At 43.5% G+C, this 19,626-nt stretch overlaps 1 protein-coding gene across 2 annotated transcripts; it reads right to left on the bottom strand.

Moving 5' to 3' along the window:
- Positions 1-205: 205 nt before the first annotated feature.
- Positions 206-7,893, bottom strand: LOC126576964 (uncharacterized). 2 transcript variants are annotated; one of them, XM_050238293.1, is made up of 2 exons: positions 6,871-7,893; positions 206-2,273 (listed from the first exon to the last, which is right to left on the bottom strand). In XM_050238293.1, exons 1-2 carry the CDS (start codon positions 6,920-6,922, stop codon positions 652-654), a joined length of 1,674 nt encoding a protein of 557 aa, XP_050094250.1. In that variant the 5' UTR covers positions 6,923-7,893; the 3' UTR covers positions 206-651. The 2 variants fall into 2 exon arrangements, with proteins under 2 accessions (XP_050094250.1, XP_050094251.1); XM_050238294.1 differs by having other exon boundaries at positions 6,938-7,893.
- Between the last annotated feature and the right edge of the window lie 11,733 nt (positions 7,894-19,626).

Genomic DNA, 19,626 nt, shown 5'->3' with positions numbered 1-19,626 from the left:
ATTTGTATACTGAATTAACCTTGTTCTTCCTCCGTAGTTGACTTTGTGCAGTTCATTGGGATATAGAGGTTGAAACGCGGTGGGTACAGCACATCCCCTTTTTTTGCGTTTTCTCTACTCTATCCGTTTGCCATCTTCTATTTGTTGGGAGCGAGTACGGTTCCGACACTAGGTATATAGTTATGGTTGGTGGATAACCATGTAGTTTTTAAAAAACAATTTTATTCAAACACTTAGTTAGTAGTTAGTAAATTTGAACGGAACGGAGAGCACGAGCTGAAGCTGAACTGGATGCGATGAAAGTCGGATGAAGACTGATCTGGTTGATCCGGATAGGTGATGACGTTCTGGGCGTTGGTGCTGGCGTACATGTACTTTCCTATGAGTCATCATCGTTCATGTACTTTCCCGTGAGTCATCCTTGGCTGGATCATAATCCCGGGCGACGATCGTTGCGGGTGTTTATGTTATCGTCGCTCGTGGCTTCTCTCGTTGTTTACATTAAGCGGCAGTTGTTGCAAGATCGTTCTGATTGTTACGACGATCTTGGTGGTCGCGCTAATGGTTAACTTGAGTGAAATGGGTGGTAGTGTTATGTGAATGTTTGTCACAGGTGTGATGAAGAATATTCGTCACATAACTTCCCCCCCCTTAGATTGAGCCGTCTCGGGTCAACTGAGGTTTTACTGTGATGGTAACTCTTTTTCTTAGATTGTGGATTTTTAATAAAGAGCACCATGCGGTGAGTAAAATTAGAATGATTATTATGAACAGACTTGTTGCGTGTTGTACGATCAAGGTAGTATTGGTTTTTTCTAATTTGGTGATTTTTTCTCTGTTGTCAATATGAAGTTTTGTCATATTTTGAAAGGCGTCGAAGTGCATTCCGTTTGTTTCTATGACAATGGAATTAAGTGGTATGACTTTCGGTTGCTCTTCGAATTCCATTTGTTTGTTTCCATACTGGGTTTTATCAACGGAAATTGTGCAGTTTTTGAAATATACGAAGAATGTACCGGTGAGATTTCTTTTGCCGTATCCACAGGTGTTTCCGAAAGTTGTTAATTGAGCATTTTTAATAAGTACTCCATAGTTTTCGATAATTGTAACTTCCATATAGTTATCGTGTTGTGTGAATACACATTTACTATGGTTGGCACGGAACAGTTGATGCTCGCATTGGTTGTTGGTAACATTTTGTAGGTTGATCTGTTTTAGAATGTATTCGCCTTCAATCAGGTTGAACTTGTCTATTAAATAAGATTCGTGTTTGTTTATAACAGCGTATTTAGATTGTACATGTATCACTGATTGATTGATCGGAATCGGTTCAATTCTCAACATAGAGTAACTGCCGGATCGAAGTTTTGGAATTTTTATCAGCAAGTGTATCTGATGATTGTGGTGGATTGCTATTGGTTCCAAATACTCGTAAGCTTGATCGTAACTTTTTATCTTAAGTCCTTCTTCCAAAAGTATGTTCATTATAAAGTTCATTTCTGTTGGAAAAAGCAATGCCTTTGATAGTATCCCAAGTTTTGCTAGTTGCACAGACTCGAAGATAACGTTAAGTTGTTCTCTAATGTTATCAAGGCTGAAAATGACATTGTGCAAATGAATTTTCTGTTGAATTTCACCTAGATCATTAGATTTGAAGTTGGATAAACGGATGAAATCATGGATTTCCTGTGCTTGTGTTCTTGCTGCATCCGTTATGTTGTTCAGACGTTGCTCGAATTCGCTGTTGATTGTGATTTGCGCATTATTCTCCGTTATTAGTTTATTAGTGGATAGACGCAATACATCAATTTTGTTCGATAGGTCTACATAATCGTTATGATCTAAGTTTCCTGTTATTGTTTTAATAACAGTTCCTAAGATGTCAATAGCTCTTTTAGGTTTTGAAGCTATTGGTTTGAAATTTCTGACCATGGAATAGGTTTGCTCATATTTTTGTTTCAGAATATTTGTGATGTCTGATATTTGCTTGGAATCTGCTAATGTTTGTTGTTTGTTTGAATTGGCTTTGATAGTTTTAAATTTTTCATCTAACTCATATATGATATTTTTATATTGCTGTACTATTGATTCGTACTTGCCAATATCAAATCTGTGTATAACAAGATGATAGTCTTCAATAATTCGGGCTGTTCCTATTTGAATCGCAAACATTCCAGGGTTGTTCGTTAAATCTTGAATGTCCAAGAAGGAGCTTTCGATTTGGTTGCATAAGATGATTAATAGAACAATCGATGTTTTCTTCATCTTTGTCTCTATAATAAGAAAAATAAACGAAAAGATATTTGTAAATTATTTCTGTCTTTTACGCTTGATTTTTGTTTTATGAATTTTTCTGTTGTTACTGTCAATTATCTGAATATCTTTGTTCTCTTTGACTTTGGCTTCTTTGTATCTTTCTTGGTGTTTCAAATTATTCCTGTTTTTGATAAAGACAGTTTCGTTTGAGTCAAAAGGTTCAGGTTCTTCCCTATTTCTATTGATTTTCTCAATGTCTTTTACTTTTGAATCGTGCATTTTCTTTGCAAATTCTGTAAACATTTTTTCTTTTAATCTTATTCTTTCATTCAAATCTTGTGGTAGGGGCTCATTTTGTCTGAATCCATAGAAAAGTTCCCTAGGGGTAATTTGTGTTTGAGAATGAATCGAGTCATTATAAATTGATAATGCTATATCCATTCTTGCGTTATCTGAAAGATTTTTTGTACTTTCTTTATTTGATAGGATATTAAGTATCTCTCTGAGTGTTCTATGTATTATTTCAATATTTCCATTCGATGAAGATTGACCAATACTTGTAAAATGGTAGTTAATGAGATTTTCTTCGAGAAAAGATCTTATTGTAGAAGACGTAAAAGCTGGTTCATTGTCTGTTACAATTAGTGTAGGTTTACCTATTTGTGACAAGAACTTTGATATTGCATTTAATACATGAATACTATTTCTTGTTCTTATTGGAAACGCGGCTGCTAATCTTGAGAATTTATCGCAAAACGTTAGATAATGTTTCTCGCTGATTATAAATATATCCATATGGACAATTTCTAGAGGTTTCGACGGTGTTTCAGTAATTAGAAATTTTAATTTATACGGATGTCGTTCGTATTTTGATTTTTGACATAGTTTACATAGGTTGATGAATTTTGTAACTTTTGATTTCATCTTCGGGAAAAAATATTTTAACGAGATGTGTTTCTGTGTTTCTATAATTCCTCTGTGATTTGAGTTGTGTTAAGTTTGAATTATTTGGTCTTGTTCATCTTCTTCAGGAATATCAATTAACATTTTTTCTGTCCAGAAGATTTTAAGAGCTTTTGCACGTGAAAAGTAATTTTTGTAAATGATTTGTAGAGGTCTTAGTATTTCTTTGCTACAATATAATCCATTTACGTGATTTGGAGATGTTTCTTCTTTAAGAATATTAATTAATACAGCAGGACTGAATACAAGTCTTTTTATAGTTGTCCTGTGATAATTTGGAAAAATAGTTTCGAATTGACGACTGTGTTCGTTTGATTTTATTAAAACGAGTTGATGTCTAAAATCATTAAGAGGTTTTATTGTACTTTTAATAAAATCATTATCATCAGTATCTGCACTATGTTGTGTCATATTATCATCAGTTGAATTATTGTTGATTTCAAGAATTTCGGATGTTTGAGAGTTAGTGGTTAATTGTTGATCAGTAGGCATGCGTGATAGTGCATCAGCATTGTTATTCAGTATGCCTTTTTTATAGGTTATATCGAATTCAAATTCTTCGAGTGTAAGTTTCCAATTAAGTAACTTTCTGTTGAGATCGTTCTTTTGTCTTAACCAAATGAGTGGTTTGTGATCAGTTCTGATTTCAAATTTTCTTCCATATAGGTAAGGTCTGAAATGTTTTGTTGCCCAAATGATGGCTAAAAGTTCTTTTTCTGTTGCAGAGTATCTGCATTCTGTTTCATTCAATGTTCTTGAATGTTGAAATGTTGTTACCATCTGTAAATTTTTGAGAAAGAACTGCTCCTAAAGCAAAGTCACTTGCGTCTGTTTCTAAGATAAACTTTTTATCAAAGTCAGGGTATCTAAGAATAGGATCTGTTGTAAGTAGTATCTTGCATTCTTCAAAGCATGTTATAAATTCCTCATTGTGTATTATTTTGGAATCTTTTTTCAAGCATTTTGTAAGTGGTTTAGTTAATTTTGCAAAATCTTTAATGAATTTTCGATAATATCCGAGAATTCCAAGGAATCCTTTTATTTGCTTTGTAGTTTTTGGAATTGGCCAGTTAATGATCTTTTCGATTTTATTAGGGTTTGGTTTAATTCCATTTTCAGTTACAATGTGTCCAAGAAATTCACATTCGCGTTGGAGAAATTCACATTTATCCAATTGAATTTTTAAATTTGCTTTTGTTAATCTCTTTAATACTTTATCAAGATTTTCCAAATGTTGTTGTAATGAACTGCCAAAAATGATTATATCATCTAAATAAACTAAGCAACATGAACCAATTAGTTCATTTAAGATACTGTTCATAGCTCTTTGGAATGTAGCTGGGGCATTTTTGAGTCCAAAAGGCATTCTAATAAATTCAAAATGTCCTTTATTAGTATTAAAAGCTGTTTTTTGTCTATCTTTTTCATCAACTTCTATTTGATGAAATCCTGATTTCAAATCAAGAGTGGTGAAGTACATACTTCTTCCAAGTCTATCAAGAATTTCTTCAATATTTGGTATAGGAAATTTATCATCAATTGTTTTTTCGTTTAGTTTTCGATAATCAATGACAACACGCCATTTTTTAATTCTGCTTGCGTCACTTTTCTTTGGTACAACCCAGATAGGTGATGTCCATGGTGAAATGGAATGTTGGATCTTTCGATCTTTGGATCGACCATCTTTTAGCATTTGATCTATCTGTTTGTCTACTTCTGCTTTATGTATTTGCGGATATCGATAGGTTTTAGTGTGTATTGGAATGTCATCCGTTGTGTTAATTGTATGTTTTATGTTAGTTGTACAAGACAGTTTTTCGTTAGTCTTTTGGATAACGGTGGAATATTTTTTCAATACTGACAAGAGTTTTGATTTTTCATGCTCATTTAAATGATTCATGCGTATTATGTTTTCGATGTCATGCATGTTGCAATTTAATTCTGATTTACATGTTGTATGATTGTACTCAATAAAATCAGACATAGGTTATGTTTTGGTAGGGTAATCCCAATAAAATGAGAATTCTTCTCCAAAATTTTCAATAATAACTTTAGCATATCCATTCTTTGAGTTGTAAATTCCAGAATGTATGACAGCTGTATGGATTGGTTTATCATTTGCCAAAAGTACGTCTCCATTATTTTGAGAAACAGGCATATTAATTGTTGTTATTGAATGTGTATTAACGGTGATTTTGTCAGATTCGCCTAGTTTACGAATTTTCATATTTACTGTTTTGTTTTTAATTATTAGTTTACATCTGTCAAAATCCATTTTGGCTTTTATTTTTGACAAAGTTTCATAACCAAGAATTCCATCAAAATAATTATGAAATTAAAATAAATAAAATGGTACGATTTCTGATTCAATCAGTTTTATTCTGAAAATCATGTCCGCAGAATGTGTTCCTGATTTGTTAGTTATTTTAATCGGTTTGCATTCTATTTTCCATTCATCTGGAATTAAATCTGGTGAAATAAAATTTTTGTTGGCTCCACTATCAATTAGTATTTTTCCAATTTTATTGTTAGGTAAGTTTATTTCAATATAAGGTAGACCATTGATAGCATTTACCTCGGTGAGTCTTTTAAAGTAACCATCTGAAAATTTGATTCAGGTTCTGAAATTGTTTCACATTCATCATTTTCATCAGATGAGTAATCTTTTTCATTGTATGATGGTGTTGTATCTTTAACCTCATGACTGTAAAAATTAGGTTGGCGGGACCACCAAATTAGGTTGGCGGGAAGCGTCCACTTCCATTGGAACAACTTTCTGTCTATCAGAAGTTTTTGGTTTGTTAAAGTTTGGGTTTACTTTGGGTGTTTGATTTGGTTGAAAGTTTTGTTGTGTATTTTGATTTGGTTTTCCGATATTCTTGTTATAAGAATATTTTGGATTGTGATTGCTATTGCCCGATTTAACAAATTCTGTGTTAGTACGGTGCTTTGTAGTTTCAGCATTTTGAAACTTACATAAGAAAGCATATGCACTTTCCAAATCTTTAGGTTTGGATGCTTGTGCGTGTCCAAAGTATTGTTTGTTTAGACCGTTTATGAAAGCTGCTAAAGCTTCTTGCTCCAAGTAAACACTTATTCCTTCCCATGTGCGAACAAATAATTCGTTCTGTCTACACAGGGTTTTCATGTTTTGAAGGATTTCTTTCACTTTCCTGTAATAAAGGTGAATTGAGTCCTCCATTCGTATGGACCACAATTGTGTTTGGTACGTTGCTATGTCGGATTTGTCACCATACACAGCTTTAAGGATTTCAGCAACATCCTCTAGCTTTGTCGGATTGCCATTGGCACAGATAGTATCTCGAGCTTTTCCTTCTATTTTGTTAATGATTATTTGCTCATACATCGCCATTGCTTCCTGAGTTACTCTGTTTCTGAACAGATTGAGAGTGTTAGTAGCTGTTGTTAGCCATGCATTCAATTGTTTTTTATTTCCATCGTAAGTTGGAAGTTGTTTAATCGGATCAGGAATCCTAAAAATATCGGTTCCTGCTTGTACGGGTGCTATGTTTTGCATCCGAAGGTTAGAGTTTTCAATTTGTAGTAATTCCACTTGGTGTTCAAGGTTTACAACCTTCTCATAGAACGCCTGGAAATCTACGGTTTGATTGTCATGCGCCATTTTCTTACCGGGGATTAGTTTCCTCGCTTTTACTTTAATGTAAGGGGTGAATTTTGGCATGCGATGACGGATTACTTTTTATTGTTTGTTGAGTCTTCTCCAATGGAAAAATATGTCACGGGACGGGCACGTATTTTCCACGCTACGGGTTGAGCACTTTCTTTCGATTATTCAGCGTTCGTACTGTTTTTGAGAGTAAAGGTCACTTCTTGAACTTGAAAGTTCACGTGAATCGGTAAATTTTATCACAAGTCACACACGAATTGGTGGATGGTGAATACACACGTGATGGTGAAAAGACACCGGATAAAGTCACAAAAAAAAAATCCGCGAAACGATTGCACGTTAGCGTCAGTGGTGATGCACAGAAAGTTTACGGAAATTGATTTTTATCACAAATCACACACAAGTTGGTGGATGATGCGTACACTCGGGATGGTGAAAACATCGGATAAAAACACAAGAGTCCGTGATTTACCGTTATCGATCGATTCGATTGCACCACTTTCACTTTTACGGAGATTTATGTTAACCGAAGCCGCGAAGCGAACTGCCGACTGCGCCAGTTATGGTTGGTGGATAACCATATAGTTTTTAAAAAAACAATTTTATTCAAACACTTAGTTAGTAGTTAGTAAATTTGAACGGAACGGAGAGCACGAGCTGAAGCTGAACTGGATGCGATGAAAGTCGGATGAAGACTGATCTGGTTGATCCGGATAGGTGATGACGTTCTGGGCGTTGGTGCTGGCGTACATGTACTTTCCTATGAGTCATCATCGTTCATGTACTTTCCCGTGAGTCATCCTTGGCTGGATCCTAATCCCGGGCGACGATCGTTGCGGATGTTTATGTTATCGTCGCTCGTGGCTTCTCTCGTTGTTTACATTAAGCGGCAGTTGTTGCAAGATCGTTCTGATTGTTACGACGATCTTGGTGGTCGCGCTAATGGTTAACTTGAGTGAAATGGGTGGTAGTGTTATGTGAATGTTTGTCACAGGTGTGATGAAGAATATTCGTCACATAACTCTATATCATTGTTACCACCTGGATGGTACGCTGTAATTAACGTATAGGAGGTTTTTTCAGTAATAATCCTAATTCCTATTGCTTCTAAGACTCTTAAGCGAGGGACACTTACTAACTTATGATTAATGCCCTTCCTTACCAATAATAGAACTCCTCCTTTTGCCTGTGTTACTCTATCTAATCTGTATGTTACATACTGCGGAATCGAAAACGTTTGTTCCGGCTTTAGGAATGTTTCGGTTATTGCCATGCAGTCTACGTTATGAATCTCTAAGAAATAGGATAGTTCTGAATTTTTATTTAGAATGCTATTTGCATTCCAGTATGCAATACTTGTATGTTTATCAGAATCCATTACGGATGACAAAAAGTGCTGACAAGTTTAAACACAACCTCTATTTGGTCCTGTTTGGATTTACATTTTTTTAGTTGTATAAAAGTTTCTTTTATAATTTCTGCAAATTCAGCAGTGTTAAAAAAATCTTCTTCTTGTGAGGGTTTATTTTTGAGTTGTGGGCACGAAGTACTCGGAGCGAAATTTGGAAGGGATGGGAGGGAAGGGAAATCGTTTGTTTTGAAGGTTACCTCCCTGGTAACTGTCGGTTTTCGATTTTGGCTCTTTTCCTTTGCTTCCAGCCGTTTTGGACAGCGCGAGTAGTTGCCTGTGTGCGTGTTATTGCCGTTTGCGCATTTTAATTTGTGCGTTGGCACCACACCGTCGGCACAATCAGCAGCTATCGGGCACTTTAATGATGTGTGTAATCCCGCGCACTTTACACATTTTGTCAGTCGGTTGCAGTTTGCTGCGCCGTGCCCAAACAGAAGGCAGTTTTTGCACTGCATTGGCCCTGCAGTTGCCGAAAAATAACGCCAGCGAACCACTTGATGATTTACAGCTGTAATCTTTTTCAGTGACATCATCGTCACTGACCCTTTTTTAAAATGTACAAGATACGTCGCCCGTTGTCCGTTTGAATATTTTTGGTTCACCAACTTTTTAACCTCCAACGGTTCCAGTTGTTCGTATTTAAGCGCCTCTTTGACGTCGTCGACACTCATGTCCATCAATCCACTAAGCACGATTTTTGTGGTTTTCTCTTCTTCCAGCTGGTAAGAGTGAAACTCCTCGTTTAACTTCTTTAGATGATCAAACACTTTTTTGTAGTCGTCTACATTGAAGCACCGTATCACAATACCTTTTCTCGTGGCAGTGGTCGTGTACTTAACCACTCCGCTGCAATAATGTATTTGTGGATTTTGCCCACATCCTGACTGTCCACCGTGATCGGTGGTGGTGGCTTGAACTCGTCAGTTTTGCACCTGTTTTTTCGGTGGTAGCCGCCGATTGTATCTTTTTGAGGTGAGCACTGCTGCTTCTGTTTTTTTTTTTTGTATAATTCTGACCATTTTTATTCCACTTACAATAATATATACAATAACGGTCATCGCTCTAGTCCCCCCTCCTATGCTGCTTCCGCAGCACCTTACGGCTTCTAGAGGCCCCTGAGGACCTTTAGAGGGGGGACGTGGGCCTCTGAGGAGGCCCTATCCTACAAGTAGGCCTTGCCTACTATCCACTCCTGCGTATCTTCGTTCCCCTCCCTGCCTTTCCTGTATCTAAAAGCAGCCTAGCTGCTGCTTCTCTGGCTCCTCCTCTTATCGCTTAAGGCGCGCCCGTGTCGCCTTGCGGTGCTGCTGCAGATCGCAGGACCGCTGCCGCTCTAGGGCACGTACCACCCTATTTTGCTGTTGTTGCTGCAGCTGACCTACGCCTGCCCTGCCAGCCGTTCTAGCACTTAGCCAAACCACTGCCCTCCGTCCTCTATGGCGCGATCGCGTACCTATCCCACCACCAAGCCGCTGTCGTAGACGCAGTCGCACCCCGCCCACTGCTTCGTCCCTTGTTGCCACGTTGAGGGTTCGTCGCGGCTGTGACTGGGGCGTCCGCTGCCTTTGTTGCCGACGTTGGGCAAGCTGCTGATGAGCGGCTTCCCGCTCCGCTGCTCTCACCTCTGCAACTTCAGCAGCGGTGCTAGCACACGTTCCTGCAGCACGGTGATGATAAGCCGACACGCCTGGCTTATCTCGGCCCATCGCTGTGGACTGCGCAGCAGCTCCTCTCCCAGGTTACTGGCCGTGACTGGGTGACGGCCACCGTGGCCGAGCAACGTCCTACGGGTGTCAGCAAACCGCGGGCAATCGAACAGCACATGTTCGACTGTTTCAGCTACATTCACTCGACGCTCGACCAGACAGTGGGGGCAATCAGGAGACGCGGCAAGTCCTTTGACGTTCAGATACTCTCGAAAGACACCGTGTCCCGAGAGTACCTGGGCCAGATAGAAGTCCACCGAGCCATGTCCCCGTGTCACCCATGGTTCCACTTCCGGGAGGATGCTGTGTGTCCAGCGGATGTAGCGACTGGCTCCCTGAGCTGCTGCGGATGCACTCCACCTACGCTGCCACAGGAGCATCGTCAGCGCACGTTCCTGTCTCCTGTCCGCCGCTGCTGCTCCTGCTCCCGCTTCTCGCCTCCGGTAGCACCGTACATCCTCTTGCAGCAGCAGGTCGATAGGCACCATCCTGGCCAGCAGACTTGCAACTTGGACGGATACGGAGCAGTACGTGCTTGCCACACCGCGTGCTGCCAACCCTTGCGCCCGCGCAAGCAATCGGCAGTTGCTGTCAACAGCCAAGGCTGCTTCCGCCCATGCCGGGGCGGCATACCTTAGCCCAGAGAGTGCCGCTGTGGCAATCAGCCTTCGCTTGTCACTGCTAGGACCACCATGACGCTTCATAATCACGCCCCTCAGAGCTCTGGTCACCCGAGTCGCTTTGTCGACAGCGTACTCCACGTGGCTCTTCCAGCTGAGGTGATCGTTAATTACTACGCCCAGGTATTTCAGCGTCGTACCAGTCCTCACTGCGCTCGCACCGACGTTGAGCGTTGTGTGCTGGTTGCCCTTCTTCGCCCGGCTGATGACGATGACCTCCGTCTTCGCTGGGGCAAGCTTCAGCGACTGCTGCTCCATCCAGCTCTGGATGCGCTGCACCTCTTCCTGCACACTCTTGGCTGCGAGGTGGGGCTTCTTGGCGGCCGCCAGCACCACCAAGTCGTCCGCGAAGGCGAGTTTCTGGGTTGGTCCCGGTTGCGTTGCAGCCAGCACATCGTCATACGCAACGTTCCACAGGGTGGGACCAAGCACCGATCCCTGTGGCACGCCAGCTGTCATCGCGCGGGTAACCAAGCCTTCGTCCGTCTGGTAGGCCAGCTTCCTACCACGGAAATAGTTACCTATTACTCGCATCAGTCCGATGGGCACGTTTCTTCGCTGCAAGGCTCCTCCCACGGCTGTCCAACTGACCGTGTTGAATGCATTCTCCACGTCCAGTGCCGCAACCATGCCGAACCGCTCAGCTCGCCTGTTGTAGTGCCCACGCTGAATCGCCTCCGCACCATGGGCCACCACCCGCTGTATCGCCTGCACTGTGGATCTCCCGCGCCGGAAACCAAACTGCATCGGGGAAAGATGCGGCCCCGCAGGATCCATTTCCAGGTGTTCTTGCAGACGATTCAACACTATGCGCTCGAACACCTTGCCAAGCGTGTTGAGCATACACAGCGGCCTATATGACGACGACAGGCCGGGTGGCTTTCCAGGCTTTGGTAGGAGCACCAGCCGTTGCTCCTTCCACTGGTCCGGGAAGGAGCCTTCGTCAAGCAGTCGCTGAAACAGCTGCCGGAACACTTCTGGATACCGCTTCATCGCCGATTTGACTGGCTGATTTGGTATACCGTCCGGTCCCGGGGACTTGTGCTGCTGCATCTTGCTGGCAATGGCTATCACCTCTCGGCACGTGACCATTCCGAAGGGCCCAACGTCATGCCCAGTCCCTTCTTCCGGCCACTCCATGGGAAGATGCCGCGGAAAGAGCTGCTCCACGATCGCCTCTACCAAGGTTGGCTCTATCCTCTGCCGCTTTGGTGTTCCACTGACTCTTCGCATTACCATTTGGTAAGCGTTGCCCCAGGGATTGTCTTCCACAGAGTCGGCTAACTCCTGCGCCTTCCTTCGTTTACTGGCAGCAATGGCATCTCTTAGCAGCCTCTTTCTGTACCGGTAGACTGCCCTCCTCCGCCTTCGAGTGACCGTTGAGGCAGGTCTCTGCAGCCTGCAGAAGGCTCACTGGCATGCTCTCCGCTTCACAGCAATTTCAGTGGTCCACCAGTACACAGGTGACTTCGGCGCTGCCCTCTTACTTCGACGCGGCATCGTCTCGTCGCAAGCGCGTACCAGTTTCCTGGTAACCTCCATGACGTTTGCCGGAACCTCTGCAAACCGCTGGATCTCCAACGACCGAAGAAATGTGGGCTCGTCGTACAGTGCAGTTTTCCACTGGCGCCCACGTGGCGACGGTTTCGATGCACTACTCACTGGCACTACAACAGGCGTCACTGGCGAGCGGCGCTCCTCTATCTCGAACCATATAGCGGCATGGTCCGCTAGATCACCGCGCTGCTCTATCCACCAGCTCTGCGTGGCCACGAGTCCGGAAGTGGCAAAGGTTACATCCACAATTGAGCTCGGTGCTGCACCGGTTCCCAGGAACGTGTGGACACTTCCCCGATTTAGCAGCTCCAGACCCAGCTGTTCCGCCATGTTCCGCAGCTCCTCTCCTCGCCAGTCCGTCCTAGGACAGCCCCACTCCTGCGCATGGGCGTTGAAATCTCCTGCTACAACCACCCTGCTTCGTCCAGCTGCCACAAGAGTGATCCCTTCAAGCAGCTTAGCGTACTGCTCATCCGTGAACCGCGGCGGAGCATAACAACTGATGATAACGATGCCACTCATTTCCACCGCTACCATGCCATCGATGCCTCTCGAGAGAACACGCTGGATAGCCCTATCTCCGCCAGCGAAAATAGCAGCCAAGCAACCTGGGTCTGTAACCCATCGCGCGTCATCATCCGGCACACGTTTCCTGTTCGGGTCCGATAGAATCGCCACTTGCACATCTTTTTCGCGGGTTAGCTGCACCATCATATCCTGAGCGAGCCGGGCATTTCCTACGTTCACTTGCAGTGCCTTTAGATGGAAGAGGCATGCTTGCATTGTTTGGCCCCTATGCGATGAGGGCCGCCACATATCGCGCACTTAACGTTGGCATCACACTTCAGACTCTTGTGGCCTTTCTCGCCACAGCGACTGCAAAGCTCTGAGCGATCCTCCCCTGCGCAGTCTTTTGCGGAGTGCCCGCGCTCCAGACAACGATAGCATCGCTGTAGCTCCTTCGGCAGCGGGTCAAGCACTTTGGCAACACAAATGCTGCGACCAATTGTAATCTTCTCGCGCACCAACTCTGACACCTTGCTGCGTGGGATTCTGAATTGCGCCCTCATTAGTCCGTTAAAGGCAGAGCGAGTCATTGTGGGAGAAAGTATCTTTTCCTTGATCCGCTCTTCTACAACTTTACCAACTAGCTCAGCATCAGCCAACATATCAATATGCGCTATGCAAATTGTAGCCATCTCTCTCATAACTACCACTTTTCCCGCAGTTGCTCCAGCTGCACTGGCGATTATCGTTTTAGCATCTTCAGTTTTCACTGAGCGCTTGATTGTAGCCACGAGATGTTCTTTGGCATTCATGGTAACCGCTGAGATAACGGCATTTGCCTCATCACTTTTGCGTACGGCCGCGCATACATCCAGATATGATGTCCCAGCGACTGGCACGATGCACACAGCATCCATACGTGGCCTGCGTTTCCGCGCTGCCTTTTCTCCGTCCACCGGTTGTTGATGCTGCGAATGCATCTGCTGCGAATGCATCTGTTGCTGTTCATTCTGTTCTTTCTGTAGACGTTTGGCCTGAGCGATGTCTCGGCGCCCCAAAGCGCCACACGAAGGATCTGCGTAGGCCGAGGCTAATCTCGATGATGGTTTCGCCGTATGCAGGTATCCTTGTACCGTTGACAGCAATGAGTATCGCATCGGTGGGCGTGACGTTCCTGACTTTCCGGCTTCTCGGGTACAGTGAGAGCTCGACGCCGCTGTCTATCAGGAACTCGACTCCTGTAGACGGGTCTAGGATGCACAGTCGGGGTGCGGCATCGGAACGAGATATGATGGACGGCTCTCCAGTTCCTTGCCCCGACTGGCAAACCTAACGCTGTGACGGATACACGGTGGTAGATCGGGTGCACGGTGAACGGCAGCGGGTGGCGGCGTCGCCATAGGTGACATGGTACCAGCAGATCGACGGTGCTGATGGGGTGATCCTGCCACTCCTTGGCTCCGTCTTGACCCTCGGTGGTGGTACACTCGCCTCGACTGCGACTTGGAGCGCGATCGACTTCGGCTGCGCGGCTGATGGGCTACCGCTTGTTTCAACTCCTTCACCTCAGCCATTAGCTTCCGCAGGTCGGTGGCGAACTGCTTTAACAGCTCTTCCTGGCGGAAGTCTGCACTGGCGACCACCGGCTTGGTCACAGGAACATTGTGGGGAGTTTCGCGCTGCTGCTCTGGCCTTACTTCGTTGACTTCTGAGGCCGGACGCCATCGTTGTGCCTCGACAATGGCATCCGCAACGGCGAGCTTCTCCGATAATGGCCCCTGGTTGGCAATGACAATTGACTGGACGCTGGCCGGTAGACGGCTGGCCCACAGGTCAATTAACAGCTGCTCATTCATTGACCCCTGTGACGTTCTGTTCATTTCTCCATACAGCTGAGATGGACGCTGATCACCCAGGACAAGGCCTGACAACACCCGATTCATTCGGCAACGTTGACTCTCGCTGAAGTGATGCAGTAGCGTCGACCTAGCGTACTCATATTGGCCGTTAACTGGCACGTTTTGAAACTGGTCACGAAGCTCGATCAGGGTGCGCTGTGGCACTTGTGCCATCACGAAATTATATCGCACCTCATCGCTGGCGGCGGGGATTCCATTGGCCGCAAACCAGTACTCAATGGCCAGGAAAAAACCATCCTGGTTATCTGTATCCATCTGTGGTGGCGGAAACCGAGGCGCGTGCACAGCACTGTGAGCTGGAATTACAGGTGGCCTCGTTTCCATCACTGCTGGTTGCGACGGAGGCTGCGACGCTGCTATCGGCGGGTTCTGGCTCGCGGTGGAATTTGCCTGAGCCCGCGTCTTTGCTTTCGTCTTCGGCGTGGTCATAATGAAGACTGCCGTCGGTCGTATTCACACACTACTTCGTTATTTGCACTCCCGCACTTACGCCTTGGGTCGACGATTACCTGTCCGAATCGGCACAGACGGTAACGGATGAAAATTGTCCGCAAAAAATAACACAAAAAAAATTTTGATGCGCGATTTTTGACCACGAGTTGGCGAACTCCGCCCAGTGTGCGGACCGGAGTCGGTTGGAAAGTTTTCTTGCGCAGGAATGCGTTCGAAGCGCGCACGTGGGATAATCGCTCCCTAGCGCGGGAAATGCGATGGCTGAGTGGTGGCGGATTACTTACTTTACTTGCTTATTTGCTGTCACCAGGAGATGTATCTTGCCCTGATTATAGAACCGTCCCCGATAGTGGGGAGGCTAATCAGTCGCCCGGGTATGCCAATTGGTGTCCGGAAGAGTAGTGCCACGAATCGTGTACTCTTCGGATCAAAAGGCTGAGCGGTGGCCAAGGAGCGTCTACCTGAAATGGATAAGGCGAAGTAAAACACGAACTTCACAGGTTAACATTCAAAATACAACTCAACTCGTTTATTAAAATCTATCCGTATTTATACTCTTAATCCTAGTTCTAAGGGCTGTGGGAACGACACATTCCAACCTTTTTCCCACACTCTCGTTCTGTAAATTTCGGAATTTGACCTGTCTGGGCTGATGCAATTCTTCTGAGACTTTCCGTGGAAAAGCTGATGCAATCCACGGAAAGTTTTGGGCAAGCGCGGAATTTTGTTGGCGGTTCTAACGTACTTTATCAGCCGATGATTAGCGTGGGAGCCTTGCGTTTGGATCGATCCCACGGGTCGTATGTCATCTCCTAAGGACCAATTCCTTCGTGGCACGTCTGGCTCGATCCGCGAAAAGCGATCCGCGATCCGCGATCGACGCAATTCCTCATATGGCTGCACGCGTATCTTATCGGCCGGTTCTTAAGTTGGTTTCACACCGAGAGCGTTTTTCAACACGCCAGAGTTGGCGTTTTTTGACGCAAAAGCTTAAACTCACTGATCAGACTGGGCGCGATGCGCAGTAGGCTACAGTAGTAGTAGTAGTAGAAGAGTTTTATTATGACCGAAAGCTGCGTAGTTACTACGAGCTTCTAATTTCAACGTTGTTGTATAATATCATACTTATAATTAAGGGTACAGGAGCGTCCTTTTCCACTTAGAGATTATGCATTTAGTACCGTAGGCGGCTAATAGTTTCAGTTGCGTTTGCAGTTTTTAAGCTTAGCTACAGGAAAAAATTCCAAAACCTGTAGTTTTTTTCCCCTTTTAAACTAAATTATACCAATACTTAAATATACCCTTTACCAGCCTTATAACCTATAGATTACTTATCTAAGAAGTTTAGGCGTTTTGCCAGTATGGAATTTCTTGCGCACCCTAGCCAGTACCGTTTGTTAATTTCGGCGGCGTGATCTGCGAGACGGTTTATTTTGGCCCTATTGTGAATATCGTTTGTGCTGTGCCATGGGGGAAGGTTGAGAATGATTTTTAGAAATTTGTTTTGGACTATTTGTAGTTTGTCTTTGTGGGTTTTTGCGCAAGTGCACCAAATGGGTGACGCGTAAGTGAGAGTGGGGCGGATGACTGATTTATATAACAGTATTTTGTTTTTTAGGTTTAGTTTCGATTTCCTGTTTAAGAAGCTGTATAGGATTTTTAAATATTTATCGCATTTAATCGCTGTGTTTTCAATATGTTTTTTGAATGTGAGTCGGCAATCTAAATAAGTTCCTAGGTACTTTACGGATTTGCTCCAAGGTATTTCAACGTTTTTTACTTTAAGGTGTTTGCTTGGGAGATGTCTTTTGCTAGTGTTCCTAGTAAAAAATATTGCTTCCGATTTTTCGGCGTTTATGTTCATTTTCCATTTGTTGCAATAAGCTTCATATCTTTTTATGCTGTTGTTTAGGTTATTAATAATTGGTCCGGGGTTCTTGCTGGAGTAGCTTAAGGCTATGTCGTCAGCAAATAGGTATTGGCTGCCTTTTTTAATCTTTGGGATATCCGAAATGTATATGTTGAATAGGAGTGGGGAGAGGGTGCTTCCTTGGGGAACTCCTGCAGCTGGGATGTAGGTTTGGGATTTGCATTTGCCGATGTGTACTGAGTTTGGTCTGTCTTTGATGAATGAAGACACGATTTTTGTTAGGTAACTAGGAAATTTTTGTTGGTGTAATTTGTATATTAGCCCATCGTGCCAGACTGAATCGAATGCCTTCTCAGTGTCCAGAGTTATTAGACCTGTGGATTTTTTGCTGTTCATGGTTTTGGCTACGTTGTTTTTAAGTCTATTGAGCTGGTGCACTGTAGACAACGATTTTTGAAAACTGAATTGAGAATGTTGGATTGTGTTGTATGCTGAGGCGTGTTCGGAGATTCGGTTGGCTATTGTTTTTTCAAAAACTTTACCTATGCAACTTAGAAGGCTGATGGGTCGGTAGTTGTTTGGTTTAGTGTGGTCTTTTCCCGGTTTTGGAATAGCTATTACTTTGGTTTCTTTCCATTTGTCGGGGAAGTATCCGGATTGTAGGCAGTAATTGAAGATGTGGCTTATCAGAATTAGTGCTTTGTTCGGAAGGTTTTTAAGCATTCTATTGTTAATGTTGTCAAGGCCCATAGATTTCTTGGGTTTGAGGTTTTTAATGATTTTTTTAATTTCTTTCGGCTTTACGAGCTCAACTGATGCCAACGTTGTGGTGCACTGGTTGTTCTGTGTTTCTTGAGCTATTTTTTAACTTTGTTTTCCACTGTGCTGGTAGTGTTGAAAGTGTTCAGATGTACTTTTTCGAAAACTGTGCGGAGAGCTGCACATTTTTCATCAGGAGCGAGCAGAGTTTTGTTGTCTATGATCAAGGCCGGCACGTGGTTTGTTTGATTTTTAAGCAATTTGACGAGTTTCCACATTTTATTGTTGTTGACATTTTATTGTTGTCACATTTTATTGGAGTTTCCGATCGCGGTTAAAGTTTTGTTCCAGTTTTCATTTCTTAGGGTGTTCGATTCGTATCGGATTTTTTCTTGGAGGAACGTGACTGTTTTCTTTGCTAGGGGGTCCCTACGATGTCTTTGGCTGATTTTGCGGAACAAATTTTTTATTTTTATGAGTTGTTTCAGATGATCAGGAATTTTGGTGTTGTACTGGCCGGGAATAATTTGTGGAACTGCTTCTTTGTGCGCTTTTTGGATTGTGGCAGAAGTAAGGTTAATTAGTTCGTCTATTTGTTTAGAGCTAGTTATTAAACTGTGATGTATGTTATTTAGCTCTATTTCGTTATTTATGGCTTTTCTAAATAGTTTCCAGTTTGCTGCACTGTAGTCGAATATTTTAGTTATGGTGGATCCTATTGGTTCTGTGAGTTTGATTTGGAATAGTACTGGAGAGTGGTCGGAGGAAAGCTCTGAGCTGGTGACCGGGGTGGTTGCTGCTAGGTGGCTGTTGGTTATGGTGAGGTCTATTATAGACGGGGAGAACTTAGCGGAGGTAGGATTGTACGTTGGGCTGTTTGGATGTTGTATAAGAAAGGTTCCTTTTTGATTTAGATCAAAGAGGGCTTTCCCAGCCCAGTTTGCTGTTTTACAGTGCCACATCCTGTGACGAGCATTAAGTAGTCTTGATTGATATTTGCCAGTTTTGTTATGTCGTTTATGAAGGCTGATCTATTTTTGTTTCCGCCCGAGTGGTAAGCAGAAATGATTTCAATTGGGCCTCTATTTGTGTTAATAGATATGCCTACTGCTTCAATTGTTTGTAGGTGGATGTCTTTTGTTAGCTTGTACTGAATGTTTTTTCTTACTATGAGGGCCACACCGCCTTTTGGGTCGCCTGCTCTGTCTTTTCTATGTATGTGGTAGCCGGGAATTGAGAATTTAGTTTAGCCGGGAGGAGGAAGTTTTTTAATTGGTCGGATTTATGGTTTCGGTTGCTGTGTTGGACGGGCAGGGCATTGCTTAAAAGTAGCCGGATGGTTGCCTTTGCAGTTTGCGCATATTAGAAGGCGCGCGGGGATAATGCCATCTACTTTGGCTGGGCTGTCGTTTAGGGGACAATCCTTTGATGGGTGTGGTTCTGCACACTTTACACATTTTTGTATCGAGTGGCAATTGTTACCACCATGGCCGTATTTTTGGCAGTTTTTACACTGCATTGGGCTACTGTTTTTGGAGTAGTAGCTCCAGTAAACTCGACAGTGCAGCAGGAACTTTGTTTCACGCAGCGTTTTTAAGCTAATTGACCCTTTGGGGAAGTGTAGAAGTAATGTTACTTGATCGTCATAACGTTTATGTTTGACTGTTATCTCCTTAATAGCTGTGGGGAAGATACTAAGTGATTTTAGTTCATCTTCTAGATCGGCGGATATGCTTCTGCATAGCCCTTGAAGTACCACTTTGGTGGTTTTTTCGTCTTCTGGTTGGAAGGTATAATAGTTTGTTTTAAGTGATGAAAGTTTGTCCATCACCGCTTTGTAATCTCTTTTGGTATTTGTGCATACCGCTATACCGTTTTTTGTAAAACTGGTGGTGT

This window comes from Anopheles aquasalis, chromosome 3, assembly GCF_943734665.1.
Source record: "Anopheles aquasalis chromosome 3, idAnoAquaMG_Q_19, whole genome shotgun sequence".
In the NCBI taxonomy this organism is placed as follows: domain Eukaryota; kingdom Metazoa; phylum Arthropoda; class Insecta; order Diptera; family Culicidae; genus Anopheles; species Anopheles aquasalis.
This window is presented reverse-complemented; position numbering and strand designations above follow the sequence as displayed.

What these genes read in the sequence shown, in the direction of transcription:
- LOC126576964 (XM_050238293.1), bottom strand. Translation starts at nt 6,922, where the DNA reads ATGCCAAAATTCACCCCTTACATTAAAGTAAAAGCGAGGAAACTAATC. An exon ending in AGCGAGGAAACTAATCCCCG is followed by an intron (nt 2,274 to 6,870) that starts GTAAGAAAATGG and finishes TTCTTATTATAG; the next exon opens with AGACAAAGATGAAGAAAACA.